This window comes from Aphis gossypii, chromosome X, assembly GCF_020184175.1.
Source record: "Aphis gossypii isolate Hap1 chromosome X, ASM2018417v2, whole genome shotgun sequence".
In the NCBI taxonomy this organism is placed as follows: domain Eukaryota; kingdom Metazoa; phylum Arthropoda; class Insecta; order Hemiptera; family Aphididae; genus Aphis; species Aphis gossypii.
Window position 1 is genome coordinate 31,460,126 of NC_065533.1, and position 26,015 is coordinate 31,486,140.

At 26.8% G+C, this 26,015-nt stretch overlaps 2 protein-coding genes and 1 long non-coding RNA gene across 4 annotated transcripts; 2 read left to right on the forward strand and 1 right to left on the reverse strand.

Moving 5' to 3' along the window:
- The first annotated feature begins 2,013 nt into the window (after positions 1–2,013).
- LOC114128801 (uncharacterized) lies at positions 2,014–9,217 on the forward strand. Its single transcript, XM_027993384.2, has 2 exons — positions 2,014–2,900; positions 8,074–9,217. The coding sequence occupies exons 1-2, from the start codon at positions 2,199–2,201 to the stop codon at positions 8,575–8,577; spliced, it is 1,206 nt and encodes a 401-aa protein (XP_027849185.1). The 5' UTR covers positions 2,014–2,198; the 3' UTR covers positions 8,578–9,217.
- Positions 9,218–11,328: 2,111 nt separating this feature from the next.
- Positions 11,329–25,333, reverse strand: LOC114128802 (keratin, type I cytoskeletal 9). The gene is made up of 5 exons (XM_050206877.1): positions 24,150–25,333; positions 16,022–16,154; positions 14,283–14,432; positions 13,508–13,765; positions 11,329–11,869 (listed from the first exon to the last, which is right to left on the reverse strand). The coding sequence occupies exons 1-5, from the start codon at positions 24,921–24,923 to the stop codon at positions 11,754–11,756; spliced, it is 1,431 nt and encodes a 476-aa protein (XP_050062834.1). The 5' UTR covers positions 24,924–25,333; the 3' UTR covers positions 11,329–11,753.
- Positions 15,395–17,299, forward strand: LOC126552194 (uncharacterized). 2 transcript variants are annotated; one of them, XR_007606026.1, is made up of 3 exons: positions 15,395–15,518; positions 16,029–16,235; positions 16,392–17,299. It is a non-coding gene; the product is annotated as an uncharacterized LOC126552194 (long non-coding RNA). The 2 variants fall into 2 exon arrangements; XR_007606025.1 differs by having other exon boundaries at positions 16,395–17,299.
- Positions 25,334–26,015: the final 682 nt, after the last annotated feature.

Below are 26,015 nucleotides of genomic sequence, written 5' to 3' on the forward strand. Positions count from 1 at the left end.
TTTGCGGTTTTGAAGAACAAAATATTGACTGTGATGGACGATGTGATCCTCGAGTATTGGCTTTCATTGATTCTCAAAGTTATGATTTAATTAAATATGAAAAACATTCATTCATGATCTTACGATTGATGACGGTGGTTCACTTAAAAGGTTAGAATAATATTTTAACATACAGTACAAACAAAAGTTGTCGACCGGTTTTAAATCTAAAACTGAAGTTTAAGATACGACAATAACTGCTGCTTGCGGTAGTAGGTACGGTACGGTACACACTACACACTACACAGGAAGCAGCCTGCTAATGGTACCATGGTAGTATCAATTTATCATCTAATCTATTCTGAGATATAAATTATATAAATAATAATATAAATTAATAATTATTATATTAATTATGTCTATGGTATTATCATCCAGTGGAGTATGGTGCTACCAACATCTGAAATTGTGGAAAAATTATGTAGTGTGTAAACGATTACAGCTTATATCAGTGGTTTTCTAACTGGGTGCCGCGGTATTTTCATAAATTACCGATTGCATTGAATTGTGATATAAGAAAATAAATTAATAATTAATTCAAAACAATTTTGTTGGTTTAAAAAAGGTCAGTGTGCCGTGAAAATTGTTTGAAGTTTACGGTGTGCCGTGTATAATTAAAGTTTGAAAACCACTGACCTATATAATATATATTATATATAATATGTGGTGTGAAACTTTATTACAAATTGATGATACTTCTACTAAGTTTCATCTACCAACTGTAATTAGTGTAATTCACTATTTCTTATATTATACTATTCAAGACGAATAAACTCAATAGAGAATTAGTGCAATAAATTCTACGAAGTTGTCATTTTACTGGCCTGTTTGATAGGTAGTTCAAACTTCTTTATAATATTAAATACATACTACCTATTTAATAGCTCTAAGTTTAACTAGTTCAAAGTGTTGTGTAGCTAACTAATAAACTGTTGTTTTCAGATGTTAAATGTTTTTGAAGATAATTTAGATAGTTATATGCATTAGGTATTAGCTCACCTACTAATATAAAATATTAACGATTAAGATTTACAAATTCACAATAACACCAAACATTTTGTTTTTGCCAGTTTAATATTATAATATTGCGTCATATTATAGCAAACAATTTGCACTTTTGGTTACTTACATTATTATAAATTGGAAAGTGAATTTTAGTCAATTATAATAATGTGAAATTTTTAATGTAAGCATTATACTGATGGCTCTAATAATGTAAATTCGTGTACCTACGTAATAATTATCAAAGTAATAATGTAACAAGCACTACCTATACAAAATACTATACGAAACCATGAATCAAATAGGTATACTAATAGGTATATAATAATCTATGACGAAACTGTGATCGTTGAAATGAATCAACGTCGCCGAATAGTGAATGAAAAAATATTAAAAGGAGTATAGGTACTGCAGAGTGATTATATGTGAGTAGTAAAATGCGTCATATTAAAGCAAACAATTTACACTGTTGATAAATTACCTACGTTTAACATTACAAATTTTTAAATTGGAATGCGAATTTTCGTCAATTAAAATAAAATGACATTTTTAATGTCAGCATTATAATTATGGCCATAATGGTATGCTGTATTCTAATAATAATTATTAAAGTAATAATGTAACTAACACTAGGTATCAAAAAACATAATAACATAATAATGTAAGTAATACCGTCTCTATTCAGAATCATTTATTGTATGTTGTCTACAATAATATATAATCGAATTAAAATTTAATACTTCCATTACAGTGATCCCATCAACACTTTACACCTACATTCTGACGTAAAGCATAGCGATACACAAGAAACTTGCCCGTTTTTATTTTACCTCCATAACTGCACCGGTGTAACGTGTGCGAATATTATTCATGGAGGCCGTAAAAGCAAAACAGCTGATTCAGTACTTTTTTCACACTGTTTGATACTTATCACTAAGATAGTAGTATTATCTCGGTTCGTGATATTTATTATTTAGCCGCGAAACGTTGGAATACCGATAACTGAAATAGTAGTATTATTACAGAAATATTATATTATATTGTAGTATTCATTCGATTTGGTTATACGACCATTGCGGATCTAATGTAAGCTCTTTTCGATAGAAACTCTTCGTTTTTAATTAATTGTGAAAGTGCGTGTTTTTTCCAATATAACGATGTTAGTCCGATGTTCGCTCACTATCCAAGATTTAAACTCTCCACAGTCTAAAGGACGACCACTTAAATCATGTGTGATGACCAAAAAAGTAAATGACAAATACTATGTGTGTGTCAAGAATTCAATGTATCCGAATATTAAATTCTTCAACTTGGCCATGTTGAAGAATCTGTACAACAAATTTATTTCAGAAGGAAAAATGGGATTGGAGTTCAGGGATCCTAAACAAATATTGTTGATCGATTCTCAGCATAAGTCAGAAGTTCTCATGTTCTACACTCATATTAAGGCTATTGTTGACGGGAAAAATGTGAAGATTAGTACACATCAAATGCCCAAGACAGTATCTATTAAAAAAGCCGTTATTAATCGTTTTGATCCAATGACTACCGAGTTCATAGCTGTTAATCGTTTTGATAACCGTGTATTGAACATGAGACTTTTGTCTAAACTTGTGTTGGAAAAATGTGATTTACCAACGATTCCAGTAGAAATTGGTCATTTGCCTATTAAATATCTTAGTATATCGGGTAGTAAATTACCTACTAATCAAGATACCTTCTGGAATTGGACGTCTATTACCAAGATTTGCGATACATTAACAACCTTAAAAATAGATGCCATAGGTCTGAAAAAATTGCCATTTGAAATAATGTTCCTCAAAAATCTACAAACTTTATCTGCAACCAACAATAGTCTGGTAATTAAATGAATTCATTACTACTTATAATTATTATCTTTTTACAATCCGCTTTTATAAACTATAATATTTTTCTATTATTTCTTTCTCCATTGTATTGATTAACTGTAGATCGTTAAGCTATTGTTTTATATTATTTTCTTAATTTACCTATTGTATTTTTAATGTACCTATATTTTACTACATCTATCATATATCTATTGAATATCCAATAAGTCTTGTTACAAATAGTATTAATCTTATTAGCAGGGTTTATAGCATTTGATTATTCATCATAGATGTAGTAGAGTAATATACAATTAATATTCTATATAGAACGGAGAATTCAAATATAAAGTTTTATTTTGCATGTTTTTAATTTTTTTTGCTTTATTGACATGTATTCTATTAGTTAAATTTATTTGTTTTTTAGTACTTTAATACTAAACTATACTTATAAGTATAGTAAATACCGAGCTAAATACCATTATTTGGTAATACTAGTTTTTTGTGCATTGTACATGACAGATTATTTAAAAAATATATATTCATTTTGAGAATTTAAGCAAAAGCCTAAAATTTCATTATTAATCTAGAATTTAGAATTATATGTATTTAAAAATTAATAAATATGAAGTAAAATAAAGAGATTACCTAAATATGCAGTTTAGGATGCCACTTATTTATATGACTGAAAAATTTATTTTTTAACTAAATTGTTAAGAGTGCAGGCTGGAATATTGTTACAGTAAACCTAAAAGTAATGTCAGTGTAATTTGAGCTTGATCGAACTGAATTAACAGGTGGTGACTTAAGCTCAAAGTTTTGTGGAAAAGAGTAAAATATTGGTTTTTGGTGTATAATTGCTTTAATTAAAAAAAAAAAATTATATTTTTATTATATTATTTATTTATGTTTTTTTTATCTTAGAACTATAATTAAAAGTTATATATTTTAATTATTATAAAATTATAAAATGATTAACTTATTTAAAAGATAAAATTTTTATAAAGGTTTTTTAAGATATTCTAATGTAGCAGTTTTTGGATATTTCTTACGATAATCTTGAATAGCCTGAAAATATAAAAATGTTTGTTAATATATTATTCTATACTTATATAAAGTTAATATTTATCATTTACTTTTAATAGAAATTGTTTTTGGTCTTCATCTTTAGTAATTTTATAATTGAATTCTTTCATTAATTTTATACTTCGTTCTGCAGGATCGTTTACTACTTTTAGATCACTCACAATTTTTTGCCCTTCTATGAATTTTGATAAATTATTCTATATATTTGGATGTGATTTTAAAAATGCAATTGAAATACCAAATCGTTCTAAAAAATTTTTAGATTTATGGTTCACAAGTTTTAATAAAATATTATTATTATCGTTTTCTAAAAGACAAATTAATTCTTGTTTACTTAAAGTTAATTTTTTTTCCGATATTTCTTCCTCATAATCATCTTCCTCATCAATTGTTATAATTTTTTGAGCCATTTTCATTTTGGTGTCTTCATTTATTCTATTATCAAACAGTGCTAACGTGATACATTCTTCATTTAAATAATACAAATGTTTAAGAAACTTTTGAATAGCAGAATTAGAAATAATTTCATTTATTTTGCGATACTCATAGCAGGTTCTTAAAAACTTGATGTCATTTAATGAAGCTTCATTGGCATTTGGCGCAGAATACCAGAAGCATGCATAGCATTTAATTAAAAACAAATTAAAATGAAAAATAGAATTATCCTCATTTTTTGTTAACTTAAACTCTTGCCGAAATAAATAAACTTTTAGACAATAGATTCCTTTGGCCCTCCACTTCGCATGGTGGTATGCACCTGGTTTTTTAAACTTAATTCCTCCAGGAGGTACTTCTCCCAAGAAAATAATTATCAAATCCAATAATTCTTTATAATCATCTTGGGTTAAATTTGACGAAAGTTTAAGTTTTGCATAATTCAAAATGTCAATGTAATTGTTTCCTAATGCAATTTTAATGTCTATATTCGAGATTCCAGTAACAAATTTATTGAAGTTTATAGTATTCCATTTGCCCTTAAATCGTTTGAATAAAGGAATATCAGGACCTGTCATTGGTGAAATTTTACATTTTTTAAAAATGTCAGCTAGAATTATTTCAAATATGTGGTGTCTACAACGAAAAAAAATAATATCTCTATCTAATTTATTTTCTAATAATGTACAGGCGCCATTATATCTACCAGTGTTCGACGCGGTTGTATCAAAAACAAATGCTTGAGTTTTATCTAGTAGTGCCCAACTTTCTAAAGTATCAAAAACTGCAACAGAAATTTCAAGTCCTGTCCCCACCGACACTTCAGGTATTCCTAATAATTGTTGAAAATTCGTACCTGTAGCGATGACTGCTAATCTATCGACAAATTTTCCTGATAAATTTTCCATTATTTTAGTGTCCCAGTGAACAACAACTGACTTAACATTTAAATTAGTGAAGGATTGCTTTAATTTTTTGTCATATGATTCACGATAGACAGCTCTAGCATTTCGTATGGATGTCCTATTGATAATATAATCCGAAGGATCTAATGACACAGCTTCCAAAAATGCAACTAGTAAATGTACTAATTGTTTCACTAATTTTGCATTTGTCAAAAGCAGCAGCTAATCTAGAGGTCAATAGTTCTTTACAAACCCTTTAAGCTTGGATGGACCTATTTCTTGCTGTTGATCAATTTCAAAAGATCCATCCATATAATATTCTGGTTCAGATTCCGTACTGTATTCATCCGTAGCTAAAAAAATAAATGATAAAAAAACATTCAAATTAAATAATAAAAAAAAAAATTAATAAATAATTAATAAACAATAAATATTATTTTAATTTTTAGTTAAAAATATTAAAAATTTATTAGTTAATTATTTATATTATATTAATTAAATTATATAATCCTTAGGTAACCAGATAACTTTATGTAAGAAGTAATTTTGAACTTAAATTTAAATAAAATAAAAAATACCTGCTGTTGTATTAATATTCTTCAAATAATTTTCTTTTCTTTTCATTTCATTTTTTTTCTTATTTCTTTTCGTTTTCAATATTTGTTAATTTTATGTCAACGTCAAGCATCGAACCTGTACGTCCTTTTTCTCTTTGCTTCACTAAAAATAACTTATCTTCTTGTATACTTATCATATTAAGTGAATCTTGATGAGCAATATCAAAAAGGTCGTTCATAGAATCACCAAATAATTGTTCTTTTTGTTTTAACGTTTGGTTGGTCTTATTTTTATTTTTTAAAATACCTTTCCATTCTTCATAAAGTTTTTTTAACTTATCTTTGCATCTATGAGGTACTTGTGTCGGAATCCTAGCTTTTTTCCAAAACACTATACATTCCTCAATCACTAATGAAGCGTTATCGTTTAAATTTAGTTTTGTTATTCTCATATTATAAAATAAAACTTTTAGACAGTCACCTCTAGAAGGCAATTTTGAACCTGTTATTTGATGATTTATGTAACCAATTAGAAAAAACTTTTCACGCGAAGACATTTTAAATATTTGAATAATAACTAAACTAAGAAATAAATATATACTATAACTGCACAACAAATCACACTGACGGTATGTTTTATTATTTTGTGTGTTAACTGCGGTATAAATATATATATATATATATAGGATAACAGAATATTCCCAAGTACGATAAAAGGTTATTATTTATTAATAATAATCAATTTACGCTGTTGCGTAATAAAGATTATCAGATGGATATCTCTATCATTTATTATAAAACTATAATAATACTTAGTTCTATAGAAACTGATATACTTATATTATTCAACTTTCAGCTTTAGTCGCCATGTGTTAAATTTGTTCAATTGAGCTCAAACTATATATTTTAATTTAAAAGATACATACAAACAAAATTAGGGGGCGCACTAGTAAAAAATATAACATAAGAAAATAAGTGGCACCCTAATGCAGTTACATAAATTTTATTTATACTTCATATAAGTACTTTATAAAAAAATTCTTATTAATTGAACCAGGAATCAGTTTCAAATTTTATATAATTTACAATAATAAATACTCATATGCCTATTTAAAATCAAAACAACTGTTCAATAGTTTCAAATAATTAACTGCAATATTCTATATTTCAATTAATGATAACATTATTAATAACAACAACTACAATATTTACTGTTTTATTATTATTATTATTGTTATTATTATTCAGTAAAATGTATTTATTTATTTTATTCATATTTATTAAGTCATTGGTTTTTTTTGTATCCTGTAGACAGCAAATTTTCCTTCAACAGAACTAATCTAGTGTTACCTCTAATATTAGAGTGAATTGTGAAATATTAAACATAAACTTAATAACATTTTCTGTTTTTGTAATTTGACTCTTTTTGATATTTCAATTTTTATGTAAGGTATGAGTGTATATCAGGGGTGGCCAAACCGCAGCTCGCCACATAGACTTTTGCGGCTTGCATCTTATAGTAACATTTTTACAATACATTTTTAATATGAATTTATGTGTTATATAATATTATATAAGTATTATAATATGACCTTTTTTTTTACATTTTGCCTCTTCTATATTTATTAATACATTTGGTGGCTTACGAGTCTCTTCTCACTGGCCACCCCTGGTGTATATTATAATATTACAATTTAATTAAAAATGCTGATAAAGATAAGGTGTAAATCATTAAAACATTATAGAAAAATCCAAAGTAAAAACGGAAGATTTAAACTTAAATATCGAAATTGGTTAATTATCTTTAATATTAAAGCTAATAAAGACAAGATTAGTTCAGCTAAATGCACATTTGGTACCTGCGTTATGTATAGGTCAGAGAAAAAATACAAAAAGTGCACAGAGATTCGTTTGAAAAATTAAAAAGTTAATTTTTTGATTTATCTCAAGTTAAATGCATTAATCCTCTAATTATGCAAAATTAAACTCAGTATTTATAATTGGTGTTATATGTTGCAAATGCATATCATTTCAGGCTTCATATTGATTATAATTCTGAAAAATCAAAAAAAAAAAAATTAATTATTCTTTTCATTATTTATTATTATAAAAAACCATGCATTATTTTTTTTATACACAATAAGAATTTAATTACCTAGTTATTTTAATCCAATGAATAATTTGAAAAATATTGCTTTTTTTCAGTCATATTTACCTCAGTTTATTGGTGAACTCAAGAAACTCAAAAACTTATTTCTTTATGACAATTTGTTAGTATATTTTCCTCATAGTTTATCTTATAAAACCTATAACGAAATCGACCTATCAGATAACTTATTTAATTTACCAAGAAGTCAATCAAAATATGATCACTTACTTCAATATTTGGCGGCAGTTGACACTAACAAGATTTTGACAGAAGATTTTGAACTTACTGTAAAACCATTAAGTCATTTAGCATTGTATAATTTGATGGATAATTGTGTACCATTCAAGAGACAAGATATACCTCGTACATTGTGGATGTATTTTAATTTAGTGGGTCGTTGTATTATTTGTATGAAATGGATACTACCATATTACTCTAAAATAGATTATTCACATGCTTTACCTGAAGCAATATATTTAATTAAAGATCAAAGAAACATCAGTATACCATGGCAATCAATGTCTTGTAGTAGTCCAAATAATTGTATGAGACAGGTTTAGTATAAGTCATATTTATGTATATATATCAATATAAAAATATAAGTATAACAATTAGTTAATTAGTCATATAAATTACATATCCAATAATTATTTTATCATCAGTTTAATAATTTACTCATTATACTATAACTAAAAACAATTAAAATAGTTCTTTTTTTTCAATTTTATATTTTCTTAATTAATCATAGTAGTTTATTTGATTATTTATAATGTTATATTAAAATAGTCCATTTTAATTGTATAAAAGTATGAATCTCTTTACAATATTTTTTTTTTTTACTTTTTGTATAAAAATATTTTATAAACAGTTTTCTTACTATAATTTAGGATGATTAAAATTGATAATTATATTATTTAATATCATTTAAAATATAAAAAAAATTAATATAGAATATTTATCTAGTTGATTATTTGCACTAATTTTGATCAAGAAAAAAGAGATTTGTAACAATGGCTAAAAATGTACTATGTATTTTTAATTTAAATGTTATATCACACAAAATAATAATAATAATAAAATCTACTATATTATCTTAAAGTGTATATAATTAAGCATAATTTTAATTTGGAAAGCATATTAAAAGTTCATTAAACTAAATTAAAGTAATTTTTATGAAATTAATGAAATGGTATTACTTTAAGTTTTATATCTATTATTTTTCGTGTAGACTGAATTATGTATAATGTATAAATATATGTTATGTCAATTGTATTATTATTTTTTATTATATTACTATTTAATAATGTATTTGTATTTATAATTATTAAAAACAAAACGAGGACATATTAAAAAGTTTTTTATTGGAGTATTGGTATAAAAGTACTAATAGTGAAATAATATAATATGATTTCTTGTATATCCATTATCCGTTCATAGGGAGATATAATTATAAATTTAGAAATATTATTTTAATGAGAGCTCAGAGCTAGCTAAATTTTTGACAACTTTTTCATTTAAATGAAGATAATAGTTTCTATTTTATAAGCATTTATAACAAATATGTTAGATAAAAATAACTAATTATTTAAAATATTTATTACATGCACATATCTTATGAAATACCTACTAAATTCTTCATTGTTTGATATAACACGATATTTTGAAAATGTTAATATTTAATTTATCAGTGGAAATGTTGGTGTTAAAGAATATTGATACGGTGTCTACCGTCAAATTTAAATTTGAAAACTTGAAAAATCAATTGACTAAAAAAAAGAAGTTTGCTTCCAAAATCCAAATGTCTATAAATTGGTTCAAAATGTTCAAATAAATAAATTTATTGTAAGTAGGTACTTTGAATGTTCTGAGATTTATTAAAAAAAAAAATATGTATTTGCTAGTTTATACTTCCAAGTCCTAGTTATTAAAGTTGAATTTAAAAACTTCATAAGAAAATCTTTTCAAGGAATTTGCAATATGAATTTAAATATGACTATAGAAATATATAATTATTAATTAAGTAAATTTATATTACTGACAAAAAATAGATGCTTTAAATCAAAACAAAAAAATAAATAATAGATAGTTATGCGTTATTATAGAATGTTTTCTGGCAAAAAAAAACATCTAGAGATAAAGAGATCAATATCTTTAAGTTGGTATAAACATAATAATTAGTACCTATACAAATGCGATAGATATTTTGTTAGTAATCTCCAGACATACTTTTAAAACTGTAAAGTGATAAATATAATTTTTATAGTTTAAATCAATTTGAAATATTTTGAGAAATAAATAATTGAAATATTTTTTTAGATTCCGAATGGAGCAATCCATGTTTCGATTTTAAAATGACGTGTGTGACGTGTGTGTACCGATAAGTACCTGGTCAATAAAATACTTCGATCTTCAACTTTGAGGATGTTGAAAATAGTTTTGGATAGGAAATTGAAACTAATTTGTACTTATGAGAAATTAAAACTAAAAATTTTTAATATCATTTAAAATATAATCGGGAAGAATGAGAATTTTTACGAAAAACCATGTTTTAACACAATTGATTTTAATATTCGTTGATACATCTACTAAAATATTCACCAAATGTTTTGTATTATCATTTTATAAATATGGTATAATTTTTGAAACATTTTGACTCTGTTTGAGTTAATTATAAACATGAGAATATTTTGATTTTTTTTTTTTTTTGTTTTTTATATGTGTCAATAAAACAATTTTGTTAGGGAAAAAATGCTTGAACATTTTTTATAAGGTTCCTAATGAGTTGTTTATTTCTCAATTAAAAGATATTGCGAATTTAAATACAAAATATTTTTAAGTACGAGTATTTTACTAGGTATTTTAACAAAATCTTGATAATATTGTAATTAGGAATTCATTAAAAATGTACCTAAATAAGTTTCAAGTGAAATAATATAATTATTATTTATTATAATAACTATAAATTGAATGACCGATGATATTAGACATGTTCACCAAATGTTTATACTATCATTTTCTATACAATATGATATATATATATATTTTTTTTTTTTTTTTTTTAATATTTTGACTTTTTTTGAACTATTTACTTTTGGGTTCTTTAAGAAATAATTAAAAATATGCATTTATAATGACATAATTTGGCATTGTCAAAAACTGATATTACTTAAATATTCTCTAACTCTTTGTTGTTTTTTGTTATTTTTTCTCTTTATTAAAAAAAAAAATACAAATAACAATTAATTAATTTAAAACATAGTTGTAAAATCAATATGATCCTCGCGATATATTTATAGAGTAAAAAAAACTACTTAATAAATCAAATATATTTATTTTTTATAGGTATTATGTATTTTTATATTTACAAGTAAATAAATAAATAAATAAATAGAAAAAAAAATTAAAATTAAATCGAACATTCCCGATTGTCATTTAACGTAAACTATAAGTCAGTGGTGTGGTGAGGCAGTTTTTTTAGATGGTGGTAGATTTGTAAAATGTATTGCTTAGTTGCTTCTAAATTATGAACTTGAGAATTGAGATATTAGCAAGTTTATTTATTTTAAGCAATTTTAGTATATATCCTGTTATGAATGGGTGGGTGGGTCTCGGATGGGATGGATAAAACATATTTGGCTCCAATAATTAAAATTGCTCACCATGCCACTACTATAAGTAAGTACAACTACATCTATTTAATTTTGATCTAGGTACCTATCTCAGAAAAATTAATTAACTAATTAATAAGTTTTTGTTGTTTCCAGAATTCTTCTCGGCCGTTCAAAAAACTAATGCCATCCTTCGCTTCGGAGAGTATATAGTTATCGTTTTCTTGAATTGCACTCACAATGTCTGTAAAAAATAAAAAAAATAAAAAAACATACGTTTGATTATCATGCTAGTCCAATTTAGTGAATATAATGATTAAGATAATAAAATTGTGGTCGGGAAAATGCAATGTATATAAATATAACACAATAATGAATTGTACCTATTAGTACACCCCTACAATATATTATGTTTTGGTTTAGGTGCAAAAGTTATATATTAAATTTATTATAGCTTAAAAATTATAAAATATAAAAATAGTAGTGTATTGAAAGAGTTAGCAAACTATTTATATTAATTAATTATTATTTTTATTAGTTCATATTATTTTAAAATGTATAATTGTTGCATACAAGAACCTAATATATTTTAAAAAAGTAGGTTAGCATTGCGGTAGAGGAAGTTTGTCCATATTGTCCCTTTGGTCCTCGGAGAGGATAGTGTAATTTTGCAGTATTCGATAAAAAACGATTCTGAACGGACGAAAGAATATTTTTTTATTTCATTAAATATTTAAATATTATAACAAAGCGTTATAAATTGAAATCCCGTTTTTTTGTAATTTTTCGGTGTTTTTTCCGTGGCGTTAAATAACTATTGAGGAAATCGAAAAATGACCTCTCTAAAGTACCAGCTCAAGAACATTGCCTTTCAGAAAAGATACTACACTTGTACTTTTGAGCAAGTTTAAGGGGAGAAAAAGTGTTTACAGAATAAAAAAGAAATAAACATCATTGTAAAACCAATACATTTAATCATTTTAAATGGCAATTCTAAAAAATAAAAATGTGGATAGATTGTAGTATTATATATTTATGATTGTTTAGGTGTCCACCACTGTCTGGTCTAAAACTTTCACTTGTAGAAAACAATTATTGTAATCGTATTTAAGTAAATATAATATATTAATCGATAATAAAATTAACAGTACCTAATCGATAGACAATTAGAAGGGATTAGATTTGAAAACAAATGTAATTTTATTGAAATAACGATAGATAAATAAATACCATCATATTATGACAATGTGTTTCATTTAATTTTTTAAGTAATGGATAAACATAATATTTACTTTTTTCTCTTATTTATTTTTGTGATTAATTACCATTTGATTTGATTATAATAATTTAACGGTAGGTATAAATCGATATAAGCTTGCGAAAACTGCTTTGTCGATGTTATGTTTAAAATTACTTTTGAGACATATGCTTTATTATAGCTATTAGACCACTTATAAACGTACCTATTAATAAAGTAGATATTATTCGATAAAGTTAATTTAGTTTTTAAAGTACTTATACTACCTATAAATTGAAATGTGTTCTAGATGGGTAGATTTAAGATATTTTGTCAATAAATGTTTATTTCCCTTTTTTACATTTGAAGTGTTTTTTTATTGTTTATATTGCCTTCAAATATCATGCCAACATCCTAGTACCTAATTAATGATTTTTATGGTGGTGGTGACTTCATTATATTTTGGATCAATATGTGGTGTCATATTTAAAACAATTTGGGCTAGGATCTTAATATTCTACAAAAACACAAAATTAATCAGTATAATTTAAAGACTAAAAATAAATATGTATTTTCTATTACTTTTGCTGCGTTTTAAAATACGAGAAAAATATTTATTGTATTGTCTAGAAATAATTATATTACTTGGATCTATCGTCAAGTGTTCCAGATATTCCTTGTCCACACACAATTCCCTGAGCAGCATTTTTGATTGACTTTTGGTGGTGGCTGCGGACACTGCTGCTTCCTTACGCCTCGTTGTCGACCCTGTCACAGCTGGTGTCGATCCTCTGCTACCGCCGACGGCACTATCACCTCCGTTTACTGTTCTAGCCACGGTTACTTGACGTTTGTCTCCCCAATCAACATGTTGTATCACGATGGCGGTATCCTTCATTTTTCCTGAGCAGTGATATCTTATATTATATTTAAACTTATGAATTATACAGAGTGATTCTTTTATCGAACAGCACTCATTATTTCGAAATCTTTTAATAATAATAATAATAAAGATTTTATTGGACATATTTTAAAAGTGCATTAAAATGTAATCACAATTAATATAAAATATTCCAAATTATCATTGAAGATAACTCAAGCTACGTGAGGCTAGCACTGCCACTTTTGAATTTTAATATCGAACCTTGACAGTATTATGTACTTTTTTTTTGTAACATTTTGTACAAGTAAAATAACATTTTGTACAACTCCTCAAACCCGACAAAACCGTTTTTCTTACGCGCGTGCTGGATGCTTGAATAACGTTACTCCAGTGCTGTCATTACCAAATATTCAAAAATCACAATTTTAAATGATACAGTACATAATACTGTCAAGGTTTGATATTAAAATTCAAAAGTGGCAGTGCTGGCGTAACGGAGCTTAATACTCAGGCGATATGGATGACTTTAGGACTTACCAATAGCGTTTTCGATGGCTTCTCTGGCTTTTTGCACTCCCAGCCTGAATTGTTCGAGTTCTGGTCGAACGTGGAGTCCCCTGTGGTAAAACACGAGACTGTGTTCAAAATCACCGAGATGATACAGTGCTTCCGCTTTCTGATAAATGGCTGCATAACGTAAAAAAAAAATATAATATTATATACCTACCTAATATAGGTCTATGTAGTGTATGATATGTTAATGACAGTGTAGTCAATAGCAGTAATTCTTAAATTCTGATGAGGAGGGCATTAGTTTATTATTTTGAGCAACGTATCTTAATATTTTTTATCTGTGGTACCAAATTATAAATTAAATTTACAAACATATTATAAAGCATAAATTAATTAATCTTTGGTTCTCTTTTCAAAAGCAAAGCTTGTTTGTAATATTTAATAATTATAATATTGTATAGCTATATTATATAAATTGGTAGATGTCAGGTACACTATTAAGTATTTATACTAATCGTAATAAATTTAAAGAATAGTTTTTATACTTAGATTCTTGACTTTTACATAGGTAATGAATAATATATATTAATATGTTATACTAATATTTATAAGTTATAATATACGCTGTGTATCAAATAAAAATCCAACAAATAGAGTATAATATAATATATACGTTAGGAAAATATATTATTTGACATGATATAAATAAAACAATACGAGATATGGATATATTATGGTGTGTCTATTGTAATCATTATAATTTTTTTGATTTGGATTAAAAAATATACAAAATAGTATATTAATTTATTTTGGCCGAAAACAGACGTTATAATAATAGTTGATGGTGCTTCAACAGGAAATGGACATCCAATTATAGCAGGGATGGACAATTTACTGATACCTGTGTAATTTTATATCTGGCCTATGTTGCATTTTTAAATTACTTTGTAAAATTTTAGCGTTTATCTGTTTTTTTATTATCTATGTTTTTCGGAAAACGTAGTTATTATAATTTCTATTTAATATTGAACTAGACTCTAGAGTGAACTGATTAAATGTTTAAATATATATTTATAGGAACAAAGCTAATGCACATAGTTACCTACTAGTTTTATTTTATCAGTTCAATTTATTAATTAAACTTATTTATTTTACCAATAATTTTTTTTTGCTAAATTAAAAAATAGCCTCTTTAGTAACTTTGAGTCACCTTGAGTTTGCTTTGAGTTTTTATATTAGCTATTATAATTACTATATAGAGTAAGTATATAGTTAACTGATTTGATAATTGATAATATTTCGAATTTTAATACATTTAAAATTGATTTTAAAGTTGCCCATACAAATAAAATTACCTATTGATAATTATCAGTGATATTTTTCCTAAAACTTTTTTCAATTATAATCACTATAGAAAAAATATGTTCTTTATATTATTTAATACTAGTGACTTAAATGTTAAACCGAGAAATAGATACAACATAGTACTACAGTGGTGCACCGAAGAATTTTGAAATCTTACATAGTTAAATATAAGTACATACTCGCTTAATTTTTTTTTATATTTTAAAAAATGTCCTCTCTGCGCAAAATAATTATTATATTCACATAAAATATATAAATAACTAGGTATATATATAACCTTTTAGAATAGATATTGTAAAATATTATTTTTATACACCCTGCGAGTGGTTGTAACTTATAACAAGAAATTTTGTATTAATTTTTATTTCTAGTACAAAGTTATAATTTTTTTATGATACCTTTCAGATATGTGCTGTCCTCGTTTAACGCCACTTCGGCGTCTTTCAATGCCAAACGTGGTTGACCGAGAAGTAAATAACACTTGCTTCTAGAAACCAAAGCCGTTTTGTCATTGGGGCTCAATTCCAGTGCCTTCAAATAAAAATAATAAATTAAAAATCATCGCATGCCAGAGTTGTACTGTTGTAGTGTTGTTCATACAACATTAATAAGGTACACGAAGCCCTACCTATATATTCACCGCATTACACAAAAGTTCTTAATTCAATAACCATTGATTACGATGAACCATTAAATGTACATTGCTATATTTTTTATCTTTCTTTAAAGATATGTATGCCAACTATGCCATGTAAAAATTTTTTTAAGTAGGTACCCAAATGTGTCCAATATCATCAATGACCATCATTCGGAATCAAAAAAATGTACATAATTGTGATTATGGATCATGGAATTAACCTGTATGGTTCAATGGTTGTATACATTTAAACTACTAAAAAAAGTTAAAAACAAAATTCGAATAATTATTTATATCTATTTGTTTAATAAACGCGAAAAATAAAAAAAAATGTTTACCTAACCTGATCACTGTTATATTTAAATTTGTAATTTTTTATAAGTACTTTTTAACTATTTAATTTTATTTATTGATCATATTACTTTAACTTTATGGATTGAAAGAGTAAACAAATAAAAAAAATAATATTGCCAGTCGCCAGAAATTAATCATAAAATAGAAATAGCTATTGAAATATCATACAATTGTGTATTTTAGTTTTCTAATAATTATTGATAGATTTCAGTGTAATTTGCAAGAGATTCAGGATTCAGGATATCAGGATTCAGATACAGGAAATAAAAATTTATTTTCATATTATTATTTAATATTTATAAGAAAATGTTTAAATAATACAAAGTTTATAAAAAAATGAATAAAATTATGATGGATTACTTATTTTATATAGGTTTGTTTTACGATGTACCTTAGTACTTATATACTTTGATGTATAAGACATCGAGTGTTTACCTGGGAGAGGATAATTTGCGCCACTAATAGATAGGTACATTTTAGCACATACCTATGTAATTTGTGCTAAAATATACAAATATAACATGTATATTTTGCGCTAATCTAAAAATTAATTTTGTAATTTACGCCACTGTCGTCACGACAGAAAACGAAATGGAATGTGTAATCTGCGCTACACTTTTAACTTAAATTGTTGGAATTCACCAGATGATAAATCTACTAATATCGCATCAGCTATAAAATAATACTTACACGTGCCCAATTTAGATTAATTTAATCTAAAAAATATATATGAAGACTTGAGACAAAATAATATTAGATATTAGAAAAAGTTTAGTTGTAGCTTAAAATTACTAGTATAAAAAAGTGTAGTCAAGTAGGTACCGCTCTGCTGTACAGTTGGTCACTATATTATTTATGTGTTAAATTTGAATCAAATAGGTATCATTGTATACGAAAACGATTCTGAACGAAGACGATTTGTCAACCAAAAAGGTGGTTGATGTTTTAATGGCCTGGATACCCCGAAATTTAAGTTCTTTTATAACAATTGTAAGCCAAATGGATGGAAAATCTTGTATTAAATTTTCAATTCTTAGCTACTTATACAAACATTTTTATAAATTATAACTTCAAAATAATTTGCAAATATTCATGATTTTGACGAATTTTTGTCAATATTTGAACTTCAAACACTAATAAAAAAAAAGTTGTACCTATATGTAATCTTATAATTTTATAATTTTTAAATAATTACAAGAATAACTCATGAGGAATTTTGTATTAAAATTTCAATTATCTGCGGCTTATACTTTTTGAATAATAACAAATATTGTAAATCTTTTGAGGATAAATCGTATCGTTACGCGATTTCGTAAAAATTTAAAATTTAAATGCTCATAACTAGGGCTAGGATTTATATGCAATAAAAAATTGTAAAATATGCATTTTATTTACCAAAATATGCAAAAATATGCAAAACAAATTTTTATTATTTCTAGAGTATTATTATTTATCATAATTCAAAATTGTATTATTATTACATTAAAATATTGAATATTAGTTTATATTATATCATTATACATGCTACTATAATGTGTTGTTTCAATAATTTTCAAATACAAACATCCAGCGATTTGAACGTAAAATAGATTTATACTGACTAAAACTCCTTCCACATCACACGAGGTTATTGGTGCATATTTTAAATAATGCGATTTATCCTGGAGTTAATCAATATCGATTTCTTAGATAGATAATATTTATACTTTATATTTACAATAATTCGACGGATAAACCAAAAATTATCGATTTTATGAAAAAAAACACCATTTAAAATTAACAATAAATTATAAAAATTTGAAAATTTAAGTTAAAAAAAGTCAAAATTCCAAAAATCTATAAATATGCAATTATATGCATTGTGTTCAAAATATGCAAAAATATGCAAAAATAAATTGGTTCTATTTAAACGAGAATAAGCCAAATCGTGGACAAATCTGACAACCATTAAATTTGGACTTAAGGAAAAAAACATGCAAATGCATATAAATCCTAGCCCTACTCATAACATTTTTCCTATAGGAGGCTTCGAGTTTTTTTTAAAGCTATTTGAAGGAAAACTTATGGAAAACTTAGTATTGAATTTTTTAACTTTAGATATATATGTATACTGTATACAAAAAATTGTATGAATTCTCAATTACAAAATAACTTGCAATTTTTGCGACTTTGATATGTTTCATACAAATTTGAACTTAAAACGCTTATGAAAAAGAATGTTGATTAACGATTTTTGATTTTTTTTTTTTTTAAGTATAATAAAATGACTAAATTTATCTGTATATATTATATAACACTAATATAAAAATTTTGTGAACATTTCAAGTATTTAAAATTTATAGTGACTCGTTTTTTGAAAACTGTTAAAAAATTCTTACTTTTGACCTCTATAATGCACCAAGGGTATTCACTTTGCTATCGGAAACCACCCCCGAAGTTTGAAATTGAAGCATTATTTCGACTCGTTAAGTTGTACACTGACACAAAAACAAACAAAAAAACAACAAAAAAAACACACACATCATTATAAAATCAATACATTCATCACTTCGTTAAGAATCTAAAATGTTATCCTTATAGTTTAAATGTTGACAAAATGCAAAATTCACTAGTAAAATAACGATTTACTATCAAATAATTTTTGATTTTTGTTATAGTTAAAAATTACTAGTCGTAAAAACTTGAAACATACACCAGTACCAGTCGTTTAAATTGGAATTTTCTTTACATGATTTAATTTTTAGGTATTCAGATCATTAAAACATAAAAGGTGGTTTTACTACCAATTTAAAATATAATATATTTTATATATTATCCTAGGCAGAAAAATCATCTCCTTTCAGAATTATTTTTCGTATATAATGATGCTTATCTGCATTAGATTCAAATTTAATATTCCTACATAGTACTAGCTGACCCGGCAAACGTTGTTTTGTTATATAAATTATATCTAATGAATATTTTAGTATTTAAATAAAAAATAATTAAATTATTGCAAGTGTGTGGGAATGTAGTATACTGGTTAGGTCTGAGAAAGGAGTGGAGCACTTTTTTAGATTTTTTTTTGGCGCAAATTATACATACGGTTGTTTATCTAGATAATAATAATTTATTTATAGCCATTACTATTTTTCTTTATTAAGTTACATGCTTATTGGTAGATACTCACAACTTTAAACTAGTTCTGACTATTATTGGAAATAATGTGAGCGTGCCAAACTGCCAAACGAGTAGCTTACCAAAATAAAATGAAAATTTGAAATTCAATAAACGTAAAACTAAGAAATAAGTTTTAAAAGTAGGAAGATGATTAAAAAATCATAATTAATTTGTCTGTTTACACTTTATTTGAAACGATCAGTGCAAACATTGATGATGAACGTGTGAACATCGTGAACCGTCTTTAAGTGTTTAACACGAATAACTTAAAACTTTCTGACAACTTCAACACGAACTTGTAAAGGTGTTTATTAAGACTTGAAATTTATCGGATATTGAATTTCGTGAAGTCAAGTAAATAGTACACGCGTGTTTATACATTCACGTACCGACGTACCTACCTAACACAAAGTTCTTATTTATAGGAATAGTCGTGTAATATTTTAGATTTTTAGAATATAAAACTTGTTGCATATGTATATATATATATATATATATATATATGTACCTACCTACATAATAAGTATATATAGGTACCTATTAATATAGACGTAGAAGAAACAGCGGTGATAGTTATTATTTAAGTTTAACACAATTATTTTGTTCAAAGTTAACACTTATCAATTATCATTTTTCAAAAACATATTGTTGTACGTTTACAAATATCTAATTGACTCTCTATAATATTGAAGTATTTATAGTAGGTTTATCTACATATTTTATATTATTAGTTTCAATGTATTTATTTTATTATTTATGTATTTTATAATTATACTGTAATAAATATTACGACAGTTAATAAGATATAAAACACATATTTAAACAATATTTAAAAAAGACATATAGGTTTCATAATAGTTAATCATTAATAAATAATAATACAATCAAATAATATATATTTTTGTTGTTATACATACTTGATTAAAATTTTTTATTAATTTTATAATATTATCTAATAACAGGCAGTCATAAATAGTCTTATTTTAGGAATGTATTAAAAATTTATAAAATTATAATCAATATACGTGTATCAAATGTATTGTAAATTGTAATGTATTGATTTATACAACGTATTTTTTCTACTTTGAAGCTTAGAGAATTAAAAGTAAACTTGAAAAAGTTTTCAATGGTACTAAAATAGAAAATTTTCATGCAAATCCATATTTCGATTTCGACAAAAATGTGGTTCATTAATGTATTTTCAAATTTCGTTTTTTATTTTTATATATTTTAAAAATGAAAAACTTATTGAACAAATATTTATATTTAAAGTTTTTAGGTATAAAGTAATAAAATTAAAAATATTTGGGCTTTTTTTTATGAACATTTGAAATATTTGATAATTTTTCGATTTGAGTATGATACATTTTTATTCGATAGTTAAAAAAACTTAATAATTTAATACAACATTTCTTATAATCTTTTCTTATAGCATTTGAAAGACATTGAAAATACTTTGGCTATTTTTTTTATAAATGTTTAAAGTGAAATTTTTTTGAAATTTATTATACACGATTCGAAAGGGGCTGAAAAAAGACAATCTTTGGACCTATAATACTAATTACATATTATAATATATTTATATACCTATTAGCGTAATTTAGTTTATTATTTATGATATGATAAATTAAATTAATTTGCCAAAAAAATACAATTTATTATATTATTAATATTTAATATTATTATTATTGTAAATTATATTAATATTATATAATATTGTTAACTTTTTAGCCAATACCGACTTACCGTAGAACGGTGTGAATAGGTTTGTGGAATGAACAGCAGGCAAAAGCATAAAATTAACTTAAATTACGTATTGTATCTAGAAATTCAATGGTCTTAATAAGTGTTAAGTTATCCCGCACCGAAATAATGTAGGTACCATATAATTGATGTTTAATTTTTTTTCAAAATGTTTTTATAATTTACAACTTTTTTTTTATATAAAATTATGCCAATAAATCGTATTACTAATAGTAATATAAATAAATGTACCTATTAGAAAATATTCATAGAAATAGAGGCGAAATATCCTGATGCGTTTTTTTTACACCGGTTTGGACAAACAAATTTCTAATGTGTATAAAATTAAATTATTAATTAGGTACGTACATTAAAAGTTTCAAGTACTTGCTAATCGTATTTTTTTAATTACAACAAAAAAATACATTTTTATTTTTTGCATAAATATTTAATTTTATTTAAATGTTAACTTAAAACGCTTATAAAAAAAAATATATTTATAAATTGATTAGTTTTTTTTTGGTTATAGTGTGAACTGCTTATAAAAAATGTATTACCTACATATTTAATTATAAAATAAGTTATATATTTTTGTGAATTTGAACTTCAAGTACTTAAAAAAAACTCCGCCCTACGAGGTTATACAATTTCTTAAATATTTTAAATTATAAACAATGACATCTTATAAGGAACATATCATATTAAATGTTCAATAGAAATATCATTAACACCTATACCATAAAATGTTCTTAATAATATTTAAGTTGACTAGACGTCTTACATATTTATTACACCGTCTTAGGTATTCAGTAACAAAGTTATTACGCTATGTCAATTGGTAACCTACTCTAAACACTCTAAACCATAAGATTACGCAGACTTTTTTCGCAGGAGATTACAGGATAGGTATTTCAAAATAGTACAATTTTAAACTCCTTTCAAAAAGGCTGGTTTATGTCAGTTAATTTTTTTGAATTAATTTTCATGGAATATAGTCAATATATATATTGTATAAGTAAAGATATAATTTTAACCAAGATATTTTTTTACTAATTATCATGAATTTAATTTAAGTAATATTTTATTATAGTCCTAATCTCTTATCAAAAGGATATTAATTCTTCAACTCATCAATACGTAAGCTTAACTGTTCACATTTTTTGACTGATTTCAGTTTAAAACAGTGGCGTGCTCACGGGAGGGGGATCAGGGTGTCATATCCCCCCTTTGGATTTTTTTGCAATGATTTATTGTTAACATGAAAAAAAATTTAGGTTTAAAATTCAAGATTTTGCTCGTAGATCAAAATGAATATCCCCTCCCATTCAAAAAAGCTGTGCACGCCACTGGTTTATAAACTATATCTACTTCCTAAGTATCTAACTAAAGAGTAAAGAAAAAAACGTAACTGGTTAGACAGACCGCTGGGGATATCATAGCATAGCGCATGTACTCAAAACCAACTTTACAGCAGAGCGATTAACTACACCTCTCTCCTTATTTTTAAGTGTTTAAAGATTATATTTTGACAACATTTATAAATATCACGAAAACTTACTTATAGTTTATAGTTAAAATTTGTGCCTTGTGGTCAAACATTTACAAAATTTTCAATTCTACTATCTATGGATTGATTACCTATACTATTATATATATTATTATTATTTGTTCAAAGCAATTAGTTTTCTAATATTTAGATTAATTTTAAGCTGTTTATATTATCAAACTTATTTAAACTGCTCTACTATACGGCAGTATAACAGTTTTCATTTTTTTTTTTTTTTTTTTACATTGGTTTGAGCCTTAAAATATATACGTAATAAGCTCTGTAAGCACTGTATAAAAAAATTTTCACTTAATTTTTATATTTAAAATATTTAAAACAATTTCCAAAATTGTCACTATTACTTATCAAACTTTGTGGCTAACATTTATAAGCCTATGTTTTTGAATTATTAATCTTAAAAGTGAGTTTTTTCTCGTTTGTGTAGTTTTTATTACATTGCCGTTGCATATAAGTTGTAGATTTTAATAATATTTACATTATATGGTGTACATTTAACTTATACATTAAAGTCAAATTTTTATTTCCATTATGCCATTATGTCGAAAAACATATTTATAAATACTAAGGAAGTTTCTCATCTGCTGATTAGTAGATTATTTCGAGTAGCGAGTAGATCTCTATAATAAATAATAATTAATAATCAATGAACGATTTAAATATAAAATGAGTTGAATACGAAAAACGATTTTTAACAGAGATAATTTTTCTTCCTCCAAATTCTATGGGCATTTTATAATTAATAAATTAATTGCGAATGACTATTAGTATTAATCTATATTGGCTTAATATTATAAATGATAAAAAAAAAAAAAATTGAAAATTAATAATGATATATTATAGGTATTACGTCTAGAAAATGCTAACGTAAAAATTTGTTGAAAAAGTCAAGACTCCGTAGCGGACTGTTCATTGTTATGTATTATGACAAAAAACTGGTGTATATTATACGTAATATACTTACCGGCGACATGTCAAAGCTAGCATAAAAGCCTATAGACAACAATATTATAAAGGTCTCTGACCAAAGATCGCTCAAACCCGACCCGACCCGCGTTCCCGCCCTAACCTTATCGATGAACTCGAGCGACACGTTCACATCGTTGATGCAGTGTCGGGCCAGTGCCAGCAGGGTGGGTGACTCGGCCGTGGATGGTATGTGCAGCGTTCGGTTCCGATCCTGCCGTCGTTTCATGCGCAACGACGCTTTGATGTCACGTGTGCCCAGGTTGACGGCGGCCGCCCGGTCCTTGTCCGTGTACACCTCTTCAAGCAGCCTGGACCTGGAATCGCGCTTGTGCCGCTTGGCCCAGCCGCCACCGAAGCCACCGCCTCGGCCCGCGCCGACACCGACTCCTCCTCCATTGCCGGTGCCTGATTTGCGAGTCTTGAACTCTTCCGTCAGCTCGTCAAACGTCGTGGTCGCACCACCGCCGCCACCCCCAAAAGAACCGCCGGCACCACCGCCGGCACCACCACCGCCTCCCTTACGTCTCCCGTGACGCCGGCCCGCTGTCGTCCTGCAGCCCCTCCGGCCGACTCGTCCAGCGCCCGAACCCCCGTGACCGTCGCCCGCGCCCGCACCGACGCCGACCGCGTAACCCGCCGCACCGGCCAGATCGTCGGAATCCGATTCGCCCCGGCCGAAGCCGACTCCGCCGACTCCGCCGACGCATACGCCGTTTGCCTCGCTACCTCCACCGACGCAGTCGTCCGACTCGTCGGACTTGCCCACCCGAACGTAGCTCTGCATCATCTCCGAGTCGCGGGTCATCTGCAGTATGTCCTTGGCATGATCTGTCACCGGCTGAATGTCACCCGACGTGTCGCCCAGCCCAGCCATGATGGCGATGAGACAGTCACTCGCGTATTCCGGCCGACACGCGCGCGCTCGTAAGCGGACACTTATGTATCGTCGTTATTTATAATAAGATATAATATAGACGACTTTCCGGTTGAACTACGTCGGTGCGCGTTAGTAGGATGGTATAGTCCGAGGTTGATTACGGTATGCGCGTAAGTATATTATATCAGGTGTACCTACGTATACTGGCAATGGTGATTGGAAAAGGCGAAGAAAAAAATGTCGATTCAACACCTCCGAGTTGTCGCCATAGTAACCATACGCCTAGCCGCACCTTAAACGCTTAGTACGGTTCGTTACTAAGTGTGTGTGTGTGTGTGTGGTGTTTGTGTTGACGGGTAGCGTGCGAGAGTGTTAAATTGCTACGGAATCGGTAAAAATCGAATATTTTTCGTATCTACACAATTAGGTATATTATTAAAGTACGTATAATGTAATATTGTCATGACATATAGTGGTACGCGATTTAAGGTGAAGAATTATAATATGAAAATATCTTAACGACGACCTTGTGAATTGCCACCGCTGCGGTAGTCACGCATCACAACATACCTACGTATATAAATACCACGAGAAGCGTTATACATGACGATCTAGGCTCTATAGTTCACTATTTATTAATTAGGTATTGAATTGTCCGTTTTCATTAGTTCGACATATTTTCAAGTGTCGTCTTATTTACTCATTTAAAGTCGCTTATACCTATAATCGAATTTACGAAATTGCGGTTTTATTGGTAACTACCCATCAAACTTTCATCAAATAATTCAAATTATTAGTAATATTACCTTTTCTACTAGGCTACAGAAGTTTACAAGAACAATAAAAATAGACATTTTCAACCAACAATAATTTGGTTTTTTATTGTAAAAGTTTTAAGTACAATTTAAAAACCAGGCAGTTTTTCTAATGTATAGTAGATTTCAAATCTATACCTATCTCTTTATTAAGCGAGTCATTGCAATGATTGTGATAAATTCAATTATAAATCATTACAATACTATATAATACGAAAACAATTTTGATTTGAGACCATGTAATTATGTAAAATAATTGTATAAACATTTAGTA